The sequence below is a fragment of the Equus quagga genome, chromosome 2 (genome assembly GCF_021613505.1).
Source record: "Equus quagga isolate Etosha38 chromosome 2, UCLA_HA_Equagga_1.0, whole genome shotgun sequence".
Taxonomy (NCBI): Eukaryota; Metazoa; Chordata; class Mammalia; order Perissodactyla; family Equidae; genus Equus; species Equus quagga.
This window is the reverse complement of record NC_060268.1, coordinates 32005342-32031778: the sequence shown is the minus strand read 5'-3', so window position 1 is coordinate 32031778 and position 26437 is coordinate 32005342. Positions and strand designations below refer to the sequence as shown.

Below are 26437 nucleotides of genomic sequence, written 5' to 3'. Positions count from 1 at the left end.
GACTGAGTTTGGGACATATTGAATTCAAAATGCCTGGAAGACTTCTAAAAGGAAATTTTGACAGGCATCTGGCTCTATGGATCAGAAGTTCAGAAGAGAGGTTGAGGTGGAGATAATATTTAGGAGATATTTGATTAAGGATAGTAAATCAAGCTGTGAGAGTGAGTGGAAATAATATGGATTAAGAATAAAAGAGAAGAGGCCCTGGAAAATGTAAATATTTAAAAATGAATGTGGGAGGAGAAATACAGCACAGAGAATAGGGAGGAGAATCCTGAGAAATCAGAGAGAAAATAAGCAAGTGTAATGTCATAGAAGTCATAGAAACCAAGGGAAGAGTGTCAAGAAGGAACACAGTCATTAAGCAAGAACGCCACTTGGAGGTCAAGCAATATGAGGATGGAATGTGTCCATTAGATGTAGTGACATAGAGGCCAATTGCAATCTTGGTGAGAGCTCTTTTAAAGGGGTGATGAGGGCAGAAGGCTTTTTAGTGGGAGTGAATAGTAGGAGGAAAGTCAAAGACAACCAGTGCAAAGATCTCTGAAAGAGAGAAAGTGATAGCTGGGGAGGGTCTGAGGATGGAAATATTTTCAGGAAATGTAGTATGAAAGACTTAAGCTTGTTTAAATGCTGATGGGAACGTACAAGTGGAGAAGGAGAAGGAAGAGATACAGGAGAGGGTAGGGATGGTTTAGTGTGAAAATTGCTGATGTGGTGGAAAGGGTTGGTATTAAAAATAGAGATGAGGAACTGACTTTCATTTAAAGGAAGAACTCATATTGCTTTGAATAGGAAGAAAGGAGGTAAGGATGGGAGTAGATCTATAGGTTTTCTGCAGAAAGTTTGGAGAGTGAGGTGCCTAGAGAAGAGTAGTAGGATTGCTGAGCAGTGTGATGGCCCAGCCTTGAGGGCCAGTTGAGTTTGGTAACCAGGAGTTTTTTGTGCTGCCAATTTGCTGAATCATGTCATCTTCTTCAGCAGTCCTCAGCATTCCAAGCACAGGCACAAAGAAAGTGAATAATTAAATTCCACCAGGGTTGAAGTTTGCCAGGTGAGTGTGATAAAGGACAAAGCGGCAAAAGAGTTGGGGAGACTGGACCATGAAATCTTGGGAGTTAAGCTGAATGAGGACAGGACTAAAGATAGGAGGAGACTGGTAGTGAAAAGGAATAAGAGAGAAAAATAATGATGAGAGTAGTTGAGTGAGTAAGCAAGCAAGGTGGATTTGAGTGGATGGTTAGACAGTGGGATGTGTCAATCAGAAAGTGAAGAGTGGAGCAGCTGGACTGAAAACAGGACCTGGGTGTATGACCGTGAGAGAGGGTGGCTGAATTGAAGTGTAGAAGACCATTGATAAAGAGGAAGCAAAATAACTGAAAGGCCATAATATATGACAAGTTTTCATAGAGTATACTCATTTCCTAGGGCTGCTGTAACACATTCTCACAAATTGGGTTTCTTATAATAACAGAAATTTATTCCCTTACAGTTCTGGAGGCCAGAATCTGAAATTAAGGTGTTGGCAGAACTATGCTCCCTCTGTGAGAGGATCCCTCCTTGCCCATTCCATCTTCTGGTAGCCTCAGGTGCTCCTTGTTTCATGGCGGCATGACCACAGTCTCTGCCTCCATCTTCACGTGGCCTTTTTCTCTCTCTTCACATGCTGTTTTCCTCTTATAAAAACTTCAGTCATATTGGCTTGGACTCCATCCTACTGACCCCACCTTCATCATCTTCAAAGATCCTGTTTCCAAATAAGGTCATATTCACAGATGTCAGAGGTTGGGACGTCAACATATATTTTAGGGGAACAAATACAACAAATAATAATGTGAATGTTCAAATCACCAGTAGCAAGAATGGAAAGGAGCTAGAAATTTCAGTGAAGAGCAGATCCAGGAAATACGCAAACAGCAATAAGGGAGGGAGTGGAGGGTGATGCTGCCAGGGAAAGAAAGCTTAAAGAAGGAGTTAACTTGTGGGCCGGAGAAGGACACAGACCTCACCTTCTAACCCTGAGTTACCTGAGGCATGTGAGAATGAGCATCCTCAGGGAACTAGGATGAGATTCCCAGTTGGGAAGTCCTTGGGAATGGGGAGATCCCCAAGGGAAGTGCGTCCTTTGGGAGGAGCTGGTTTCGTCTGGTGGGGCAGTATTCAGGGAGAAGACAGTGAGTGGATGATGGAAAGTGTTGATCATGGAGTAGGTGTTGCTGCAGCTTTGGAAGGGGGAATGGGCTGGGTCAGAAGATTGGGAAGGTGAGAACATTAAGGAAATGAGAAGACAGAAGGGCAAAAATAATACAGCAGGGAATTGACACAGTAGTAGTTGTCTCAAGAAAACAGAGGTACCAGCCTTTATGGGTTTAATCCGGCAATATTCTGGAGGATGGCGCCCATGCAGTGACAGGCAGGAAAATGGAAGCTGGATGGTCATTCTATTAGACCAGACATTCTTTTTCTCTTAGCTGCCGGAGTACCTGTTTGCAGGTTCAAGCCTTGCTGTCCAACATGTCGGGGTGAACAGAGGTAGCTGGGCGTGTTCTGTACAGCTTTGTATGTACAGTGGGCTGGCCCTCTGGTGGGGTCCTGGAGGACCAGGGTAGGCTCTCTGCATTCACAAGCTACCCTACATTGAGTTGTTGTTCAAACTGGGCCAGGCACTATTATTGTTCTGTGCAGGCAAGATAAAAAGGCTCATTGCATATTGGTCCATACATGAATTCATCAAGTCGAAGGGTTATAATACAATCCTAACTGTGCGAAGATTCTGAAAACTGTGGCTGCACATTCCAGTTCTTCTCAATTAGCAGCTAAAATGTTCTCTTTCCAGAAGTTTTCTTCCCATTTCTACCTCCGCATTGAGCCTCATGCTCTGCTATTTCTAACAGTCAAGAGATGAAAAGGGAAACAACTATCCAAAGAAATAGCATAAAAGTTGAGTGCAACACATGTCAAGTTCATGAATGCGTTTGTCATTTGCTGGATGTGAGGATCTAGTTAAAAAGAAAAAAGAGTCCAACCTTTTAACCCTGCGATCTCTCCTCGTCTACATTGTCCTTCCTACTTGAATTGTTCATACTGTCGGGATAACTTAGCTGCTTGAGGCAATATCAGCCCACTCTTTTGTTTAAAGACAGTCTGTACCTCAGTGGTGGGAATCTTCACAAAGAATTTATTCAGTGTGTAAAGTGGCACCATAGCTCTGCTGTTCGTTTGTCATTTACTTGTTCACAGCAGGCAAATGGCCCCAGGTGAATTCCGAGTAGGTATTATTCATACCCGCGCTCCTCTGCAGCGTTATTAGTACTTTGCTCTTCAGACTAAGAGCTGCTATTTTGATCTCCATTAGCAGTATTTTTTCTTCCTCCATCAACTCCTGAACTTACTAATTAGATCACAAAGACTTGCCTTTTTTTCTGTGATTAGGAGAACATCTCTTTCCTAGTTGTTGCTTTTACGTGGAAGAAAAATGAGGCATTACATTTGTGTTAAAATTTTCACCTTAACCCAAGCTGGGGCCAGCCTGGTGGAGCAGCGGTTAAGTTCGTACGTTCTGCTTCGGCGGCCCAGGGTTCGCTGGTTGGGATCCCGGTGCGGACATGGCACCACTTGGCAAGCCATGCTGTGGTAGGCGTCCCGTGTATAACATAGAGGAAGATGGACATGGATGTTAGCTCAGGGCCAGTCTTCCTCAGCAAAAAGAGGAAGATTGGCAGCAGATGTTGGCTCAGGGCTAATCTTCCTTAAAAAAAAAAAAAGAACCCAAGCCATGTTGCATCTATCATTTTTATTCTGCATGGGTGTTTTAAAACCTAAGTCATGATTATGACCTTTTATGTGATCTTTAGAAGTTATGTGCATATTGATAATTCATAGATTAAACTATTGTTTATGAAGAACACTGGATAGTGATTTGAGAGATCTGGTTTTGCTCTCCCTCCCACTTGCTGTAAAATGTTATGCAAAATAACCTCTCAAGTCTGGTTTCCCTGTCTGCCACATGAGAGTTTTGTAAAGGAAATGTTTAAAATTGTTTTAGAAGTTAAGATTTTCAGACGTTTAAGTTGACGATTTTCTTTCTCCTTTTCAGTCGTTCATTCCATAGTTTCATTCTTTAAAGTTTCAGTCTCTGTGGTGGCCTGAACAAATGATACGAACTGAAACATTTTACGAATCATTTGCAAACAATATCTTGTTTGTTCTTAATTTCCTTGCATGCAGCAAATAGATGATTTTAAATAATTCAACACACTATGGAGAATTAATTTGTTTTTCTTCATCCAAATTATTTCAGCAAATGATTACAAAGTGGTCCTAATGCAGTCACTCCAGGAGTTAGCTGCTTTCTCTATTAGGACGTTTTCAAATCATTTTTCTTCCATTCCAGTTCAACCCAGCTGAGCTTTACCCAAAGCCGTTACCAGATGAGAACTAGTACAAGAAAGCTGCTCATAAGCTTCCCTGAAACAGCTGGTTTTTAGCTGTAGAGTGGTTGAAAAAAATTAAAAAACCCTTGACCTAATGATCCATTTCTTACTGGAGCGCTTTCATCAAGGAATTTTGCCTCAGGCCCTACTTTTGCACATCACTATACATCCCAAGGTATTTCTCCTTCAGAATGGAATAGATCATCCTCTCTTCGGGATGGATCGGGAGTGCTCCTGCCTCAGAGCACAGAGGGGGGATTCTCTGATCTGTACCCCACCTTTTCCATCCCAAGAGCAGTCACTTGAGACTTGAAATTTGAATTAGTCCCCTGATAAGCTGTGGAAGCTACGTTCAAACAATTTCACTTCATTTACCTAAAGATGAGGAGAGTTTTTAGAATTTAATGCAAGCTCTGAGACTGAGTGAACACAAGGAGGCTTAACAGTATCAGTCAGCAAAATCTTCAGTAAACAGCTAAAAAGTATTATTTTTTTGTGAAAAATACAGCCAAGAAAGATGAGAACTTTTTGATGTTCATGAGAAAGTTTCTACAAGCTCTTCTGGTCACTTTTCAAGTTGAAAAATGAGCACTGTGTTTTTGCTCACTCCCTGATTTCCCAGGTGAGTTATGTCAAGAATGCTTTATCCATAGAAATGATAAGCCTGGGCAGCATCCCACAGAGCTCACCCTGAAGAGGAGTGGTTCTCAAACTTGAACAAGCGTATCTTTCAATCCCCATCCTTGCCTTGGGTGGGGCCAGAAATCTGCTTTTTTTTTTTTTTTTTTAAGCAAACTCTCACACAATTCTTATGCAGGTGGTCCTCAGACCACACTTGCAGAAATTGTGGCAAGGCTGAATTTGTAGCCATTGGCCTTACACGGGTGTTCCCTTGTTTGACTAAGTAATGATAAGGTAGCTAGCCAGTTTAGGTGTGCAGATGTCATCTAAAATGAAGCAAAGCTATGACGTTGACTTCATTAGCATTACGTTCAAACTCACCTACAGCCTGCCATGGAAAGTTTCTAGTTGCTATAGTAATGAATGAACTTGCTTCTTTCCCAAAATGTACAAGTTTAATAGAAAGCCAAACATGGTTTTCATCTCCATCTTGTTCGCTGAGAACATAAGGACAAATGCTACTGGAAAGCAACCAGCTAATTTGAAGCATTTGTCTTGATAGGGTGTGATAGACTTTGCTTAGGTCACCATGAGCAAGGACTTTCCTTTTTTGAGGTGTGGTATTGCTCCATCAGTTTCTATCAATGTGTTCATTCTCTCTCATGGTGCCAAATTAACTCAATCATCATGTACTGGAGGTAACTCCTGGTTATTCAGGAGAGGAGGAGAAAGGAAAGGCTATAATCTGTCCTGCAACACTGTTCCCTGTCCTCATTATTGGTAGAGAACCTCTAGATTAGTTACTTAGCAGAGCAGAGGAAGGGAACTCAACTGAATGCCCAGTCCTGTGAACTTGGATGGTTGGCAGAGGCAGAACTGACATATTTCCTGGCCGGCTTCACCATGCTGAGTGATGGGTTGGGTTCAAGTAGAAGGTCCCCTAAGGGTTTCCTTGTGTTGATCAGAGCTGGCTAATGTCCTGAGTGAAAGGCGTCAGTGACTTCAGTGGCGGAGGGTTCGAAGAGAATGGGATCCAACAGATCTCCACAGTTCAATGAACATTATGATGATTGTCCATCCTCCATACTTAGAATGCTTCCTGGTAAAGATGATACTGTTGAAGAAGATATAGCCTGAGGAGATGCTAGGTCTCTCTATTACCATTCCACTGAAGCAATGTTATTATTAAATGAACGTTTTTAACTCATGCAGCTTCTGGCTAGCAGTACTAAATCCCTGCCTTACATATATGTTGTAAAATATCTGTGGTAAGGACTGCATGCCCCCTTGCAAATGGGGGTGTGTAGTGCTAATCCTTGCACGTGGTACTAAACTTGTAAATGTAAACATTTAGTGGTATTAATTTAGCTCAGACACTATGAGGCAGGTAGAGAGGTTGGATCTAGTTCTGTATGAGAGTATGGGAGGACTTCTTCCATATTGGAGAAAAGTATTTATAACTGTTATTCATTTCCACAAAACCTTTTTAAAACTGAAAATTTTATGAATATCTATCCATATACTCCTGCCCCCCCCCCCCAAATTTTTAACCTAGAACTTAGTGTATAGTGATATGCTTATTTCTATCAAAGCAACAACTCATGTAGGGGACAGAAAATAAAAACTTCATTTCCACGTTGGAATTTGGATTCAGTTTCAGAGTGGGAAGGAGGCATTGGAAAAAAAATGCAAGCCATTTGGAAGCCAAGCTGTTGTCCTTGCCCTTTGTCACCCTGAGCTTTGTGCCCACTTCAGATCCTGAGTCCGTGAGCGTTCTAGAGGTGGGGCTGCAGTTAAGGCAGGACCCAGTACCTGGAGGTTTTCCCAAAAAGATAAGTGATGCTGATGACAATTGAACCTAAAGGCACAGCACCAATTTTGGGCACTCAGTGTCTGTTCTGTCTGTCAGCCTTTAGTTCCAGCTTGGCATCTTCTCAGCTCTTGTGGGTGCCCCCTAATGCTTTCCTCAGTCTTCCCCTTCCTGTTATGCAGTGAAAAGGGCAAGAGAGACACATTCTCCTGCCCTGCAGCTGCTGAATACCACTGCCTTGGTTGTAGAGAATAGCCTCACCATGGTTTCTAAATTCTCTAACCACCACATCATCACTCAAGAGGGAGGAGAGTAAGCGAAATAGCAAAGGAGTCTGTGGGAGGTGCAATGCTGGTCAGTGTTCCTTCCACCAAAACTAAAACCAAGCTCAAGACTGAAACATAAACATTAGATTGAGCCTAGACTTTCCTATTAGCCTGCCGCCTTCAGCTTTCACCCATCTCTTACTATTTCTGCCTATCACACTTCATTCTAATTCCAACATGTAGCCCAGGCTCCTCCTCTAGCTGATGCTCACACCCCTACCTTATTCATGGAACACGGAACATGCACACTATTTTCATCTCTTTTCTGACATGCTGCCTTTCCTCTTTCCTGATCTCTTTTTTTCTGACATATAAGCTTTTGAATATCTTTATCTTATCTTTAGAACAACAACTTCACATTTCTCATAGTAGCTCCCATTGAAAACTAGGGAATTTAGGGTCCCAGTACCTATCCACAGAGCTTGTCGTATTAACTGTGCTACTGATTCAGCTAGAGTTTTATTTACGGCCGTGTATTTTTAGGACCCTATAAAGAGTCGTCATTTCACTTATCTCTGTCCATAAACATTAGGTGTTATTTGCTGCTCTTCCGCACAGCTTGTTTTTCCAGGTGCCAGTGTTCCAAGTTTCCACCTTTTGGCGCCTTTGATATTTAACATGCCGACCATGCCAGGCAGGGAGAAAAACTTGGCTCAATCACGAACCAAATCAACCATCCCGCCTGTCAGTTATGCTTTTTCCCAGCAGGCAGTTTTACAAGCCAGCTGCCCAGCGTTTTGTTTCTGAATCTTTGGCTGCCCCTTCTTCCTTATTTTAAAGAACACAAGCTTCACAGCACTAATCTTTGCCAGGCTCTTGGTAACATTCTTCCTAACTGTGCCAGAAACAACTGATGCTTGGCAGAATATAGATGTCCAGGGCACCTTAGCGTTACTTTTGGTTGTGGCCCTATCAGGCAAGAGCATAAAAATGACAATAATTGGATTTCAGATTGCTGTGTTATTCATTTGAAAGAGATTCAGGTATTTTGATGAATTGAACTCTTTAACGAAGGATCAAGAGGAAGAATCAGTTACTTTCCGGGGACCTGAATTTACTTGTTTGGTCCAGTTGCTCAAATTGGGTTCAGAGACCCCCTGCTTCAGAATCACCTGCAATATTATTTTAAAGTACCTACCTGTAGAAGGGTCCCAGGAATCTGAAATGTTAGCACTCTTACCCAGGAGATTCTTGGGCCCACCATGTTTCTGCATTAATGCTTCCAGAACGAGCTTATTTGTCATAGTTTTGTGAGAAATCTCTGAGATTCATCAAAAGGATAATTGATGTTGCAAGTGTTGCTCTCGCTTGAATTAATAAACATTCTCCTGAGCCGAGGCTAGACTGTCATGGATCTGTCAATTAAACAACCAATATCTGGGCATTTGAGGGATGAGAAAAAGAAACAGTGATTGTGGGTGTTTTTAGTTTTTTTGTAACTTTAGGTTGGCATTTCTGGGCAAGACTTTTGACAAAGGATATTTGTCCTACAATTTGGACTTCCTGCTTCTAGGTGGCAGTGGTGCATCCCTTACTTAGGAAACGGTTCAGCAAGTGTTCTTCTTAAGTAAATATTTAATGCCCTCATAGAAGCTTTTTATTTTATTTTTTAAAATATCAACACCTTTCTATAACTTGATAACCTTCGTCCTTTTCTTTGTGTATGATCAACTTATTTCATCCCTTTCTTTCTGCATACTCCCTCTTGACTTGGAGTAAACCTCAGGCCAGCATGGCATCAGATGCTGCAATTGCTCTGCTCATGGCTGGGAGTCCCTCTGCCTAGTGAGGCTCCTTGTGCCGTGGTAGTGATTTTCCACAGCTGTCACTTCTCCCAGGGCAGCTCGCTCACCCCAGGAGGAAGAACCACCTCGAGACACTGAGAGCATCGCATTCCGTGGTTGATTCCCCAGCCAGCAAAAGGAGCCTTCTTCACTTTATTCTTTTAAAAGATTCTGGCATCTTCCTCCTCTCCTCTCAGAAAAGAGTGTTTTCCAGCGATATGTTTAAATTTTGTGTACCTTACTGTTTACGTATAACAGCTTTGTTAGCGAAGTCCAAGTAAAAATTGGAACGCAACTGTTTTGGATTCGTTTCTATATGCATATTCAGAAAGACCCTCTACCCTTAACATAGCAAAATATTAAAAAATAAAAAAACTCAAGCAAAGTTTTATACATTTTAACTTTGTTTCATGATAACAGTTCTTAACGCAGGGGCAAATTCTCTTCCCTCAAAATGTTTACAATCTGGATATACACGGTTGAAAATCTACACGTGTATGTCCTGCGTGGCAACTTGCCCTGTCATGCCCAGTGTTGAATTGCCTTTTGGAAGAGAGAGCTTACCTGGTAAGTCAGTCTCAGATTTTAGAACTGCACAAAGATGGAAATGATCTTTCTTACCAGGAATCTCAATGTTATAAAGCTCTTATGCCCTGATAGTCCGACTAGCTGCAGTCTGTAGTGGTTGCATTCCCAGTGACCATTGCAACATAGAGAAGTCTTTCTGAGATAGTCGAGAACCTAATATGAAGTCCTTAACTTTTTATTAAAGTTTAAGAGTTGGGAGGAAGTAGCCTCGTAAGATTAGACTTCTACAACCTTTGCATGGAGATGAGAACCTTCTCTTCAGGGACATTGACATGGGATCAGTCAGAAAGAGTTGAATTTGAAATTCTGGATGTAAATGCTATTCCTAGTATGTGATTGTGGGGAAGTGTTTCAACCTTTCTGCATCTCAGTTTTATCATCTGTAAAATGGCTATAATCTCTTCCCTAAAAGGGTTGAGGTAAGAGTTAAATGAGATAATATTTATAAAGAATTTAGCACAATACCTGGTACAATTGTATAGATAGGTAGATACATTTAAAAAATATATATATGGATTCTATCCTTGTTTCTCCACTTGCTCATGTAAGTTTTACCTAATTCCTTTGTATCTCAGTTGACCCACTTCTAAAGCAGGTGCAAAGCCGTCATCTATTTTTGTAGAAATCCAGAGACTGGGCAACAGCTTCAGATTTAAACATTCGTTACAGAACTTTCTTCATTATTATCTATCAGAAACTTAGCAGAGATGACAAACGTAGGCTTAAAAAGCACTTAACTGCATGGATCCTTAAAACTTGGTTGGGGCAGGATTTGGGTGTTAGTTTGGTTAATGACTGGCTCTTCCTTTGAAGTATAAACACAATACAAATAATTATGTATTATCAATAGTAGAGAGGAAGTCCACAGATGAGCTCATGTCTGCTTCAGGTGGATGAGATAATGTCTATAAACTGCTTAAAACTCCTGGAATACAAGCTACATGTTCCATCTCTGGCTATCCTGATGCTATTCCATGGGAAGTTGGTCTTGTCCAATGCCACGCTCTAGCCAATGTGGCCTTGCTTGACTTGAAACATTTCCTGGAGGACAGAATAATTTTCTGCCCCAGATGGCTTTGAAAAGTCTTCTCATCCATGGTCTTTGAGTAGGACTACATCAGGCCATCATAGGGAGGTGGTTATCAGTCATGTTTGAGGCAGTGTGATAAAATGGAACAAACATAATGCATGTAGAATCCAGGCCACTGGGGACTGAGTCCAGCTCTGCCTATTACTAGCAGACCTAGTGCCCCTGGAGAAACAGAATCCTTTAGTATACACAATTTGAAATCTAGAGCCATGAGAATGATCACTGGCCAAATTTATTCCTGGACTGGGCAGTCTCAAGCAGCGTGAAAAGAGCATGAAGAAGATAATTGAGATACTGTCCTCCATAATAAAGTTCAGAAGTTTCAAGGCTTAGCCCTGAATAGAGATGTCCTATTGGTGAGGGCTGACTGGTCAAGGACCCCCAGCTTTGCCCCCTGAGTTTTGCTGCTGTCTTGTGCTTCTTCCGTCTGATGATTATTCCTATTACCATCCTGTTTGCCATATGGAGGCACCTTGCTTTCTTTAATGTTTTGACTCACTTGTAAACGAAAATTCTTTCCTCAATTTACATCATCCAACCAAAACAGGTCAGAACTTCAAAAAAATCTATTAAATGCTAAGGAATAACACAAGAAAAATAAAGGTGGAAGTTCCAGTGTATTCCAACATTCTGGCTTAAACGTTCTGATTCTTACACAGTTAACCTGCTCACTGTTCCTATCTCTGTTTACATGGAACCCCAGAGGAAAGAATGACCTGCCCAAGTCCCTTACTTCCTACCTTCAGACTTGTCACTGGTTGGATGCTTCTGTAAAATGTACTACCCAAGAATACCCCACTGGCTATATTGACTCTCCATAATGCAGATCCAGGAATGTGAGATTCACTTGTCCCAGCTAATTCAGCCCTGCTTACTCTTACTTAGTTCTGGCCTCTGTTGTCACAGTCACCCCTTTTCCCTAGGTGATTGACATTAGAAATTCACCTTGCAGTTAAGAGTCTGCAGCCTACCTTTGGCAGTAGGACTGCATCCGTGTAAACCCATCAGCACATAAGTATAATACAACATCAATGGCAATCATCTAACTACTCAGTCCTGGGACTCGAGTGGGAGGTATAGGTAGAAAAAATCAGCAAGCAGGAGTTACCCACTGTTTTTCCTTTCTTCTGCTTAATCCCTTTACTGACTCATGATACTCCCAAATACTTGACCTTTTTCTTTGGGTGGAAAAGCAAAGAGAAGAAAGGACAGAGGTTCTGTAAAGTCCTTATTTTAAAATGCTGCTTCAACTAATGGAAGTCTAAACAGGAGAGAATACACACAAGAAAATGAAAAAAAAACCTCTCCCATTTTGTTCATTCATTAAAAACAATTGAGTTCTTGCTACATGCCAGGAGCTCCTTGCCAACATAAACCTTCTTCAGGACAAGCTGCAGCCTGGGCTGGCCTTCCTAATCATAACATCACTGAGAGGGCTTCTGGGTCCTACAGGATGTATAACTCATACCCCTCAATTTATCAATGAATATACTCTTGTATTGTTTTATAAAGTCTCATGTACAGTAGATCTCCCTCTTCAAATAGGTTAAAAGTTTCTTAAAGGATAGAAATCGTGTCTTACTTTTCTCTTTCATTTCCCATAGCAGTTAGTATTGTACTAAATGTATATTATTATGTTCTCTAAATACTGGCTGACTGCTTGATGGACAGGGGAAAGGAAAATGAGGTTAATTGGGCTGACTTGGGTTGCTAGGTCTCCAGGAATTCTCCTTTTGTGGAGAATATGTGTCATTCGTTCAGATTCCTCCTCTTCTCCCAGATGAGCCTACCTCTGCTGACCTCTGCAGGGAAACCCATACCTAGTCACAGAGACTTCTCCACTCTCCCATCATCATTCTGTTGGCCAGCTGGGAGATTCCCATGGACAATTTGCCAAATGTAAATTACTGTCTATGTGGTCCTTCTACTACTTAGTGTGGCTTGTTCTTGCTAAATCCTATCCTTTTTGCTCTCTTTCCCATCCACTGGTCATCTTCCACTCCTTTATCATCTCCTACATCCAATTAATCACCTATTAATAATCTCTCCTAACTCCACAAGACTGTTCAAATTTATCCCCTTATCTCCATCTCCACTGCCATTACTTTAATTCGTGCCATTGTCACCTCGTAACCAGTTTGTTGTGACAACCTCCTACTTTGTTTCTCTGCCTTGGTCTAGCCTCCTTCACACTGGACCTGCAATGATCCAGAGATGCAAATTTCATTATATCACTTCCTGCGTAATTTCCTTCAATGGTGCCCCATTGCTCTGAAGATAAAGTTCAAAATCCTTGACAAGGGGACTTAAGACCCTTCTCAGTCTAATGCCTATTTCTTCCTCAGCCTCACTTCTCACCTCCCTTTGCCTCCCTCACCTTCCCCACTTCCCTCCATCCATCCCAGCCATCTTCACCTCTGTGGGCTTCCTCACTGACCTCTGGCCCTTTTGGATCATGCTTTGGAAATTATCCGTTGCTTCCCCAGTGCTCCACTAGACCCCACAACCTTTGAAGAGTAGAGATTTTGCGTTACTCTTACACAATATAGGAACTTTCAAAATACTAGCTATGTAAATGAACATTTAAGCGAGTTATTGATATTTTGACTTCAATGCTCTGTGCTGGATAATATCTGGACATTTATTGAGTATTTACTGTGCACCAGACCCTATTTTAAGCAATTAAACACAAAAACAGTCTATGCTAAGAAGTAGGTACTATTATATCTCTATTTTATAGATAAGGAAACTAAAGCACAGAGAGACTAAGTTACCTGCCTAACGTCATTCAGCTAATAAGTAGTTGAACAGAGATAGGACCTCAGGCAGTCCCACACTACAGTATTCATTCTTAACCAGCATATGCTGTATTGCTTTTGATTCAAAGCCATTGATGCACTTACAAAGATAATGCAGTTAAACAGATGCATTAACAGAGAAGTGGGAGGAGACCCATAACAATAAGAGAAGAAGGGCCTCTTGAATCATGAGCAGGAGACTTGGGGAAGGGGCTCTGCCAGGCAGGTGGGTGCCTACAACCACAGGCACCAACAGCCACATACTCTCAGATAGTCTTCTAGGACACTGAGTCAGTTCAGGAAGACTTAAGTTGAGCACTTGCTGTTCTGTGTACTGGGGATACCAAAAGTAGAATAAGACAGATTTTTCAAGATACCCACAATCTAGTGAAACAGACTACACTTCCTAAAGACCTATATAAGCCAGAACAGACTGTGGCTAACAGTGTAATAGAGGGGAGACAATCCCCTTCTTGTAACTAACTGCCCCTTCGTTTCCCTGAAGGCTTGGCAGGTACAAGCTAGTACAGTGCTGAGTGTATATTATGAGGTGCTAGGTAGAAAAATGCTAAATGAATCCAATCACAGGAATATCAGATTCCCACCATCTTGGATTTAGTAAACCCCAGAAAAATACTTTCAGTGCAGTGAAGAAGATGTTACATAGATGTATGGATCATGGAGGGTCTGTAGGCCTTCCCTTGCACTATTTTCTACAGAATGGGGATAAATGGATACCTACTTCATGGCTTACCCAGGGCCCTGGCATCTCAAGGTTTTCTGTAGGACATTTGGTAACGTCGTGCTTCTCTAGGCTAAGGACAGGGCTGGGGAGAGTGATGAGGAGCTATTTCAGAACAGATGTCAACAGAGCCCTTCTCTCCGTGCTGAGAATCATCAAACACATGCCTCATGCCTGCCAGGCAGAGTGACTGAGGCACAGGCTCCAGAGCACAGAGACAATGAGCTGGCCTCCTAGGGGACTCTCACACTGCAAGCAAATTAGCTTTGATGGACGAGAGGCCTTTGCGCATTCTTGGGAAATGTGGAGGTGGGAGCTCAGGCCGGTGTGGAGTTTAATTAAGGATGGCAGCTGGTGTGCCAGGTCAGATGGCTCTGTGCTCTGCACTCCATTCATGTCACAATTTGCTCATTGCATTTTGTTTTTCTCCAGATCTTCCTGCTGTCCTGTTCCCTCCCTTGCCACTGCCCACATGTTGTTCTGCGTCCTATCAGAGAGGTGTGACCTTATCCCCAAGCATAGAGAGTCCAGGCAGAGACCACACTCTTGAGGTAGAAAAGATAAACTGTAAGGAAACTATTTAAACCTGTGGCAGATCCAGTGTTCCCATGTAAGATGCTTCTTCCCCGTGCTCACTCTCCCCGTTTAAATGTACCCATTTGCACCAGTTATTAAATCATGACCACCTTGGAACTTTTAATTTCTGGAAGGAAAAGAAACATATAATTGGAGCATGACCAGTGTCCATGTTGTCAGTGGTCTGCATCAGGATGGAGGATGGCAGTATCTGGGGAGAGCTCGTGTCTCCCATCCAAGCAAATCAGACACAAGGAGGAAAGAAAGCTGACTTCTAAGTCACACAGCCTTGTGTAAGAGCAGGATCTCTAGCATTTGGAGCTGTGAAAGTTTCTGTCTTAAAGAGAATGGGCTGAATAGAATTCTTGTAAGAGTGAGCATGAATGTTGAGATCATGCAATTGATTAGCCAAAAAGCACCCTTTAAAGTACCAACCATGACTGCAGACATTCCTGAATAGAAAAATCTCCAAATCCCATGCACTATTGAAGGGGAGGAGGAAGAGGAAACACAAATCCTGGCTTTTTTGGCTTCCTCTTCTGGTGAGGTGAGATCCAGGTAGTCTAAGAAGTGGTGGGAAAATCCTCTAAAATCTTCTGAGGGGGCATCATATTTTGGGAGACTGAGTAGGACAATGTTTGTTTATGGCATAAGCTCTTTAAGGGAATGCTTATTTATATTATTGAATGCTACTCATAATGATGCTTCGTGTGCTCTAAAACTGCTTCCTAGACGTGAAGCTCTGCTCTGCATCCGCAGCTGTCTGCTCGCTCAAGCCCATACAAATGAGTTAATTACCTGTGGCAAGAACAGACTGAAAACAAAGCAAGAAACGTGTAAAATAAAGGCTGTTGTCTTCTCATGTTACAGTTTCTGTTGGGTTACATCATTTTCATAAAGACAACTGGGCAATTCCCGTAATACTAGAATTCTAGGAAGACTAGGTTTTTAGGATTTCTGATGTAGAGACCCTGAGTGGAAGAGTCTTTAGAATGTAAGTCACCCACAGACCAGTAGCCTTTGGAATAGGTTTACTCATTCTTGGCTTAGGGGGTCTTAAAACTTTAATAATGAGAAATAGTAGGAAGGTCAGCAAGTGGGACATTGTTTTATTTTTGAGGGCATTGAGTTTGTGGAGAGGGATGAAGAACGTACAGACACTTGGAAATTAAAGGGAACTTCAGGATCACTAATTCCATTATCTTTACTGTAGAAATGAAAGTGCTGAAGTCCGAGAGGTTATCTGGGCTTTAGTAGCAGGCTTGCGTAGCTTTTAAGCTGGGGCTCCATGGAAACAGCTTTACCTGTCTCAGAGTGTTGGATGTAGCTGTTGATAACTCCTGGCCCTCATTCCTCATTCCCGCTATTCTCACCATGTCCATGTTCTGCTGATAATATGTAGGAAACAAAGGCATGGCGTGCAAAGTGATTTCAAGCTGTATTCCCAAGGAAATCGTGTAGGGTGAAACTGGACTGTCAACTCCTGAAGAGTGATGATTTTGTTTTGTGTGTCTCTATCTCTCTCTCAATACCAAGCACTGTGTTTATATAATGTAATACTTAGATATTTGCTGATTGAAAATATTCTAGTTGTGAAAAAAAACCTTGAATATTTCCATCAGCGGCAGGAACAGTGTAGAGTTCAGTGTACGGACTTTGGAGACAGACTGCCTGGATTTGAATCCAACTCGGCCAAGTATAAGCCATGACCTTGGGCAGGTGACCTAACTTCTTTGTGCCTTAGTTTCCGTGGATGTAAACTGGAATAATAATAATTCCTATTTTATAGGGTGGTCGTGAGGATTAAAGGAGTGAATGTGTGCAAAGCACTTAGAACAGTGCCTGGCACAGAGAGTACTGAGTGAGCATTAGCTTTTACTAGTCAGTATGCAGAGAAGGCTGTCTTTAACTGTTGCTGAGAAATATTCCAGAACAGGCATGAATATGATAATATTAACTGAGCACACAATAAATTAGAATGATTGTGGTAGGGGTCATCAGTTCTTATAGTTCTGGAGATTTCTTTGTTCGGAACTATATTTATATATTTCTTAATCCCCTATATTGCCTCTTTTTACACTGCAATATCCAGGTTTTCTTAATGAGTAAATGGATTTCCAAATGTGGTCACTATTGTCTAGAGCCACATTCTGGTCTGTCCAGTGCCCTCTTACAAATTATTATGGGGGAGAACCCAGTGGCTTTCTTCCTTTGGTCCCACCCAAACATTGGCATAGATTAGCCTCTCCTTTCTTTTCCTTCCTCAGCAAGGCTAAATGTATGTTCTTCTTCTGTGTGTGCCACCAGCCCTCACTCAGGTTGATCCTGACACCTTGGTCACTGTTCTCTTGAGACTTGGGGATTTTCTTTTTCTCCTCCTTCAGAATCCAGCTTGAAAGCTGTCTTAATTTGAATAAGAGAGGTCCACCTTTTATACTCCTATTCATCCACCCATCCAACTGTCACTCTGATTCATAGGCTCTTTGCCCTTGAGATGTTATTGCATGACTGATCCCCAACTGATATGAGTAGGTATCCTCATTCTGGTTTTATTTCCACAGTATGTTCCTCCAGATCTCTGCGTCTGCAACTTTGTGCTGGAACAGTCCCTTTCTGTCAGAGCCCTCCAGGAAATGCTTGCCAACACAGGTGAAAATGGCGGCGAAGGGGTGAGTACCTGAATTATGTCCTAGGTGGGGATTGGGACACACCACAGCCCAAAAGTACATACTTCATTTCATTCCTCCAGTTTTGAACTGAAAAACCTTAGGATCCTTGAGATGATCCATTTAGAGACAGTAAATCTTTCTCCCTGAGTTTAATTTTTCGTATTCAGCAACCCCAATCCTGCTTCCTTTGGATTAACCAACTTCTACCAGAAAATAGAAGAGGTCACCACTAATGCTGCCTGAGCAGGGCATAGGACATTGAACTACTCCCCTTCCCCAACCCATAATGCACCAGGAAATGTGGAGGGGCTGAAAGGGCCTTGAGATGGAGCGTGTCTGTTAGGCAGGTTTCTTTTTCCTTGGGAAAGTCTCATTAGAGATTTATAACTGTTTCCCAGTGGAGCACAACCATGGTACAGCACTTGAGAGGATTTCCTGTGGAATTCAGAGTCTTTGACATGTGCCCAGAACTCCACAGTTTCACTCATGATGGCAAATACAGAGATGTCTTGAATTTCTGTTGTCAGTAACATTGTCCCTAAGTATTTACCTGAAGGATGATGCTCCATAGCTTCCGTGTCAGAAGGCCTGCCAGGCAAGACTTTGGCCAGACACTTCAGAATCATTTTTCACTCTTTCTTTCCCTAATGACCCACATTCGTTTAGATCCATTTATCATCAAGTATTTTAATTCTATGGCCTGAATATCTCAAATCCAAACACCTCTCTCCATCCCCTTAGATACTGCATTAGTTGACTACCCTCTGTCTTCTGGATTACTGCAACAGCCTACTATTTCAATTCCTTCTGTACTTGCCCCCTTTACCATTTTTTTCGCTCAGCTGTCATAATGTTCTTTCTAAATGCAGATCCAATCATTATATGACCCTGTTTTCAAATCCTTTATCTTCCCATTATCTTGAGAAAAATCCTGAATTCCTTAACTAGACATAAAGCTTTTCAGGATTTGGTGAGCCCTGCTCACTTTTCTTGACCCATCTCTCACCACATGCCCCCAGGCAGTCAGGGTTCCTACCACGTAGAATTCCTTTCACTTCCTCACACGTGACAGTTCTCTTTTGCTGTGATCTTATGCGTCAGCTGTTTCCTCCATGTAGAACAGCTTCTTCCTCCTCTCTCCCTTTCCTTATGTAATCTCTACTTCTCCTTCAAGGAACCCCTTTAGATATTAGATCTACGGAGAAGCCTTTGGTGACCCCACAAGTCTGGGATGGGTGCCCTTGCTTGAGCAACAGTCTGTCCTTTTTCTATCATAGGTCTTATCACTCTGTATTATAATTATAAGTCTAATTTCCTGTGTCCTATACCGGACAGTAGACTTCATGTATGTAGGAACTTTTTTCGGTAGCTAGCACAAGTTTATTCTTACTTGACTTGAATGAACCCATATGTAATACAGACGTGTCTCAACTGTGGTAGAAGAGACAATGACAAGGGACTCAAGAGAACCAATATCTATATTCGGTCATCTTCCAGCTATTAATATGATCTTATGCAGGTCTTCTCAAGTCTTGGGGCCATGGTGTTCTCATCTATAAAATTAGGATGCTTAATTAGTTTTCTAGAGTCCTTAACACCAGTGTTTGTGATTCTTCACTCTTTTGGTTTAAAATAATAATGCTGTCATCAACCGCCTGAAAATAGCTTTGTTTTTTCTTTAGAGCATTGACACAGATGAGTTTTTGTTCCTATGATGTTCACTGAAGTCTGTGTTCACATCTCTCTTGCACTGACCTCAGTACCCCATGCTTTCCTCCGTGGGCACACACCCTCAAATATTTCCAGTTCAGTGCAACAGTTTTTTTTAATTGCTTGCCTTTTTTCCAAGACTAATAACTCATCATTTACAGACATCTTTCATGAAGGAGACCTGATTGAAATGAAATATCATCACATTCAATGTTAACCAAGATCAGCTAGACCCAGCCTACTTATGGCCCCTGGTTAGAAATTGGGAAGATAGAGAGAAGCTACGTTAACTGGAGAATTATTTCTTGAGTGGTTCAGGGAGTCCTGTAGATAAGAAAGTAAATTCAAAGTTCTGGTTATAATCCTTGCTCCTCTTGTTGCCAAAAACTTGAGTAGTAGTCTTAACTTGGTTTTTCTTAAAGAAGAATAAATAATAATTCACTATCCAAATAGAATGTGAAGACCAACTTAATAAGATCAAATGCTTAGTTTTGGAACATATGAATAAGACTTACCTGAATTACCAGCCATGTTATAGCAGAAGTTTACTCAATATAGTTATATATTTGAGGATTTGTCTTCAATTTATAATATTTAAAAATAAATACATTAAATCTTATTGGGGGATCCATTCTTTTTGAAAACTTGAGTCTAAAATAACTGACTCATGATGTTTTTATTATATATTCATTGGATATCAATAATCACCACGTTGGGTCAGATTCTGAAATATCCCATGTGTCATATTGCCTTTTTGTTCTATTTTACCAAAGAAGAGATCTAATAGTTATTTCCCATCTTGACTTTATTATTATGATTATTATCGACTAGAGATCTTAGAGCTAGAAGGAAGAGACTTGAAAAGAGAACTGGAGTAGAAATGGGAGAGGGTACTCTTTTTAAATTATTAAGATTTTATTATTCATGGTGGCTCCACTAACTAGTTACCTGGACAGCACCTTCGGTTACTATAATCCCCTTGGAAGTCTGTCACAATTCCATCTGGGCTCTCGATCTTTATTATGAGAAATAATATTTTTATATAACCTCTTGAGTCTGATTGTTTTGCTTTTTGGAAGTGATTGCTGTGCGCGTTTACTGTTAGTACTTAATTAGATTTTAGATGATAATATTCAGCAGGGAAGAAAAAGAAAAAGAAGAAAAATAAAGAAGGAAGTGAGTTAACATGACAGACTATAATGATTCCCTGGGGAGCCTGGAGATGTTTGAGTGGGATGACACCTCCTTTGCACGCCAGTCCATTCTGTTTGGAAATAGACATTTACTGCTTTTAAATGGATATTACTTTCATTAATGATCTTGACTGCCACCAAACGGGATGCTTTGAAGAGTGTAATTTTTTTCTTCTGGCCATAAATTGGTCCTTGCGTGGTGTATCTGTTCAATGCTGTGCAGCAACTGGACATTTTTAAAAATGACTTCAATTGTTTGTTCATTCACATGATAAGTTTACAGAAGTCTTTTTGCAAGGCTTTACAATTCTGCAGCAATTTCTCTTGCTAACAAAGAAAACAAAGGTGTCCAGCTTGGTTTAACAACAGAGAGTTTATCATTGAAATGTCCTCAGCTTCAGCCGGTAGCACGTGGGATCCAGCTGTATGTTGAAAAGGAGAAAAAATGATATGGAGGACCTGGGGGCAGAGAATGTTTCATGCCCCTCAGAGTCCACGCTAGCTAAACTCATCCTTGGGTCACTTTACCTCTGATTAAATTCTGTTTGATTTTATTCTGGGGAAAATTACGAAGAGAGAGATGCTTGGCACTGTGGCCAGTTAAATGGCTGGAGTTTGAGGTAAAATTTCTGCATACAAATACTAAAGTATTTTCATATTTTTGACTGATTGGACCTAGCCACTTTCGGCAGGACATGGGGCTAAAAGAAATGTCACCATCTCCCTCTGAGCCCTATAGACAGGACTTTGGATATAGAGCAAGCAGCATTTGTAGTGAGAAAAGCTCAGTCTTTGGTGTCAGGCAGATGTGTTTTCAGTCCAGGTTATACTGGACCAGGTGACCTCTGGGGCAAATTATTTCTCCTTTCTGTACCTAACTTTCCACATCTTCAAAATGCAACCTACTTCATAGGATTGGGGGGGATTAAATGAGATAAGTGTCTACAAGTGCCTGTGGGTATGGAAGTGAATATTAGTTCCTCTTTTCATCTCTGGTCCACTTCCTCCTGTTACAGATCCTTCAGGCCTATTCAAATGCCTCGAAGGAAGGAAAGTTCCAGGCTATATGACCAGGTGCATGTCAAATCTAGGGCTATGTAACTACAAATGGGTTTTGACATGAACGGGCATAATGCTTCTAAAAATGAGAGACCTTGATTAACACAATTACCAGCTGCAGTCCTTCTGATAAGGGCTCTGGTTTTCTATAAAAGTTGACTTAATCATTGTCAGACTTTTACCACTAAAAAAAAGAGATGAAATATACATATAAAAAGAATTAATGTCAGGCCGGCCTGGTGGTGCAGCAGTTAAGTTTGCACGTTCTGCTTCGGCAGCCCAGGGTTCGCCGGTTCAGATCCCGGGTGCAGACCTATGCATCGCTTGTCAAGCCATACTGTGGCAGGCGTCCTACATGTAAAGTAGAGGAAGATGGGCACGTATGTTAGCTTGGGGCCAGTCTTCCTCAGCAAAAAGAGGAGGATTGGCAGCAGATGTTAGCTCAGGGCTAATCTTCCTAAAAAAAAAAAAAAGGAATTAATATCATGAGTGTCATGTTAACATTCCTCTTTAACACATTACTTCATGAACACATAAGATTATGCTTGACTTTAGATGTGAAAATATCTAGAATGCTAATACATAATCAACCTTCTAACCTTGATTGGGAAATGTGACCTGGAAAGATACTATTTCTGCAAGAACTTTGCTCATAGATATCCTCACTGAGAGCTAATTCTTTAATTCCCTGTTTTACTTATGTGATAGTCCCATTAACCCTAAAAGGAGCTTCAGGCTGCTCTCATTTGCCCATCTTTAGAGTGGGGAATACTACACACAGCACGGTTGCTGGAAGAATGCACACGTACAGCATGGCACATTAGTCATGCCCGAGGATGCTGTGCCAGTGCCTTCCAGGAAGCGAGAGTTTGTCTCCTGGCATCATGTGACCTTGTAAATGGCCAAGGAGGCATAATCTTACATTGTGCTGTATTCATGTAAAGGTCATTAAAGTACATGTCATGAGATACGTACCTTGTAGCCAAATTCAAGACATTCCTCCATCTTAAAGTCACAGAAAATTTAGTCACAGAAAGGTAACAACATCATTAAAAGAGAATTTGCTTGGGGCCAGCCCCAGTGGCCTAGTGGTTAAGTTTGGTGTGCTCTGCTTTGATGGCCTGGGTTTGGTTCCTGGGCACAGACCTACACCACTCATCTGACAGTGGCCATGCTGTGACAGTGGCCCACATACAAAAAAAAAAGAGGAAGATTGCTAGTAGATGTTAGCTCAGGGTAAATCCTCCTTATCAAAAAAAAAGAATCTGCTAAAGATGCATCTCCCTGACATTGTTAGATAATGAACAAATCAAACAGCTACTAGTGAGAGGTATTAGAAGATCAGAAGCCCCTGCTCTAAAGTTTGAACTCTGGCTGTGCCTAGATTTAGAGATCTTGTGCGAACACATTCAGAATGAAGAAGGCAAATAGGATCCTTCCCTCTTGTGCCTGGGGCCCTGAGTTCCCACCATCATTTCTGTGTTATAGAAGAGAAGGGACACTCCCATCATCCAGATTTAGCCTCTCAAGCTGAGGGCTTTGCCTTCTCTTCATAATTATCAGGAAAGAGCCAGAATGAGAATTTATTTTGGTATGTGTGTAGGGAGGGAACAAGACTGATGGAGGAACTATGTACACAATTCTAAATAAACCCCATCGTCTTTAACATTTTTTTAAAGACTACATTTTTTGAAAGAGAGAAATAAGTCATTTAATGAGTCAAAACTAATAGTAGGGATTAATTACACCTTTAGAATAGGGCAGAAGATTCCTTGGAGAAAAAGTACAAAGTCACTTCTGTATGTACATGGTGTAAGTCGCAGAACCTGTGCAGACATTCCCGAAAGCTTGGGTAGCCAGGATGCACCAAAATAGCCCCGTTGGATGTTCAAGCCTGAACTTCTTTTGCACTGGTTTGTAAAAAGCCACTGCATCCAGCTCACCAAGTACCTCCCTGGAGCCTCCACTCAGGCCCTCCCCGCCCCAGTGCCAACACCTGTCAGGTTGTTCATCCTAGGGATATCACCCCTGCCCACTGCCTAGTTGGTGAGACCCAGAAACCATGGTATTAAGTTAAATTGCCTGCTAACATTTTTGTATCGACGAAATAACAACCAAATCTATTTGGTGAAATAGGCAAAAGCTTGGGAGGAGGTTTTTATGTTGAAAACTACTCTTTAAAATCTGCCCTGTGTTAGCGGTCACTCAGATTTTCTCATGGGAGGCAGCGTGTTTTGGTGACAAAGCTGGGAGTCAGGAGGTTTAGGTTTAGTCTTAGCATTGCGACCAACTGGAATCTTGACTTCGGGACAAATCTCTTACTGCCTCTGGGCTTTGGTTTGAGCACCCCTAAACAGTGACATCACTTAGATGCAAAATTACTTTGTCCTGGCTGCAGTGGTTGCAACGCATGGAGTTAAAATGGAAAAGTGTCACCACCTCACTTCCTCTGGTGTGTCCCATTGAAAATAGCCTGTCATGAATTAGCTGTAGAAATGTTAGCCTGTTTGTATTTGCCATTATTCTCGAGACCTTGGCTCCCATAATCTTGGGTAGATGGATAAATGTGTTTATTCCTTTGTGCCTTGGTACGGACAAAGAGAATTTTCCAAACCCTATCCAGAATAGCAACCTTAAAGCACTAAGACGACTATATAATTTTAATTTTTTCTTGAGATGTGAATCTCCTGTAAATTTTCTTGTGGAAAAATATAGGATGTATTCTGTAGTTTTGATAGAATTTCTTTCTTCAAAGAGCAGGACATTATTTTCAGAAATTAAATGCTAATAAGAGGCCTCCGAACTAAGGTTTTTAATGTGTTTTTCCACAGACCAAATTGTAAACCTATGTCCCTTCTCTTCCCCCTCTCTCTTCTCTTTCTTACTGTTCTCTCTCATGTTATGTTAGGATTTTAGGAGTTTATGCGATATAACAGATTTTAATGTTTCTCTGATAAGTCAATACTTACAAAAATGTATGCAAATAACTCATTTCATCATTGTACTGGCTTTTTGATAACACGATATCTAATTAAAATATACCACCTGGAAGACCTTGCTTCATGGTAAGAAAGCACTTCTTTGGTATAAGAAAAGTCCAATTGATTGTTTGCAGTATTTCTAAGAGAAAGAAATCCCAAATCACCGGATGTAGATACTGACCATTTTCCTTGGGTGGATTTTCTTGCAAAAATGTAATTATGAAAAAGTGCTGCAGACAAATTTAGGCTACAGCATGTTTCTCGCTTGCTAGTTTTTTGATGACGTCAGCATTGTACTGGAAAAAAAAGTAAAAACAAACTTTTACATCTAATGTCACTGCTAACTTCTAGCTAGAATAACAAAATATTCACCAGGTGGGAAATCCGCCTCCTCTATTCTCCTTCGGATTTTTCTCTGTTGTAAGTTTCAAATTACTTGAAAGCTTTCAACAAGACTTGCGCACAACAACATATCCAGTTATTGTTTTGTTTGTATCTTGCTAGCTCAGTGACCTCTCAGAATGGGTATGTTACTCCCTCCTTTAATGTACATGTACTTTGCATGGACAACTGACTCCAGCTGCGTTTGTAATGAACTGGGCCTTTCACTTGTGAGTCTTCAGGGCAATTTGCATTCTCCATGCCTCTGCAATTTAAAAAACATCACTGCACCAACCACTTCAATCTTGTGGAATTAGAGGTGGCTGCACACTTACAAATTTGTTGCCAAGAAGCTTGTTAAACCACTGCTCTGCAATTAGGAGAACAGCTTGCCTGTGGACCCATTTTTTTCCTTCAAGACATTGAAAATTGTTGTTGAAGCCTCATTTTTTTCCCCTGAATATGATCTAGATGGCCTGTGGCCATAGGTTTCAACTCGGTTAGATGACAGAAGTGTGCAGCCTTTCCTTAATCCAAGCTTCCAGTGCTATTACGCAACTCTAGCCCTCTCTTCCGTATGGCTGGAATTCATAATGAAAATGGAAAAAGCTAGTTTGATAGTCTCCCTTTCTCATGCAATATCCTCAAAATGAGCCAGCAGAAGAATCAGACGTTAACTTGAACAGTTAAGAATAACCATTAAGGTTAACTAGCTTTTTACATGTCTTCATATCCTGAGTAGAACCATTTGCAAGAGAAAGAACCCACAAAATTAATTTTTAAAGCTCCAGACTCTATCAAATCCCCCTGCTTTCTGAATATACTGCTTCACCTTTAGTGGAACTGCCTTTTCTTTGGTGAAACTTTTTTCGTTCTGAGGTCAGTGACCCATGTTTAAAATCAATATACGCATGTGATGCTGGTGATGTTTTGCAAATGTGATAACGTTTAGCTTTGCTAATGTTACACAAACCCTAGAGTTCTCTTCCTTCTTGCTGCGGACATTCAAATGCTCTGGTAGTATAGTCCTGTCATAGTGACTTCACTCATCTTAGAAAGCTTGAGCTTCTTCCCTATGGCTGGACTAAAGGTGGTTTTTGGTGTATATGGGGTTTTTTTTTACATTGTAATTGCAAAAAATTTAAGGATCTTTATTAAAGTTTCTTAGAGGAGTGAGGAAGGATTGAGGTGTCTAAGCTTTCTCCAGCATATACTAAGTAGGTAAATACTTATATTCTTTGGAGGGATGTTCTGATGAGAGATTTTGTTGAAAAATTTTTAAAACATAACTGTTTAGTAGGGGGGCAAGGGCAGAGATGGGTTTTAAAAACAGATTTCAGCTGCATTTTTAGGAATGTTTTAATTCCAAGTGGTAATATATTTGAATTTAGGGGAAATCTTTTGTTTTAAGAGACTTGTTTACCTTTTAAAAATGAAGCACATTTGCAATTCAAGAAATCCTGGAAGAATAGAAAGCTTTCTGTTTATTTATTAGACTTTTCCTTTAATCATGTAATTTACTTTTAATAGCTACCAGAGTTTAAATTATGTGTTCACAGGGAAAACTGAATGAAGTAGAAAAACCTCCAGCTTATTTCCATTTCATGAAAGTTTAGTGAAAGCACCTATTTGGATATCCTCGTAAAGAAAAATTAACATGGTGCCAGAGCAACTGG

The 26437-nt window shown here is 41.1% G+C and overlaps 1 protein-coding gene across 9 annotated transcripts in view; it reads left to right on the top strand.

Annotated features, from left to right (window-relative positions):
• RYR3 (ryanodine receptor 3) overlaps positions 1-26437 on the top strand; it is a 484984-nt gene that overhangs the window by 155231 nt on the left and 303316 nt on the right. For all 9 annotated transcript variants that reach the window (XM_046653250.1, XM_046653245.1, XM_046653249.1 and 6 more), the window contains exon 3: positions 17330-17437. In XM_046653250.1, coding sequence (XP_046509206.1) covers positions 17330-17437 — 108 coding nt within the window. The remainder of the gene's footprint in view (positions 1-17329; positions 17438-26437) is intronic.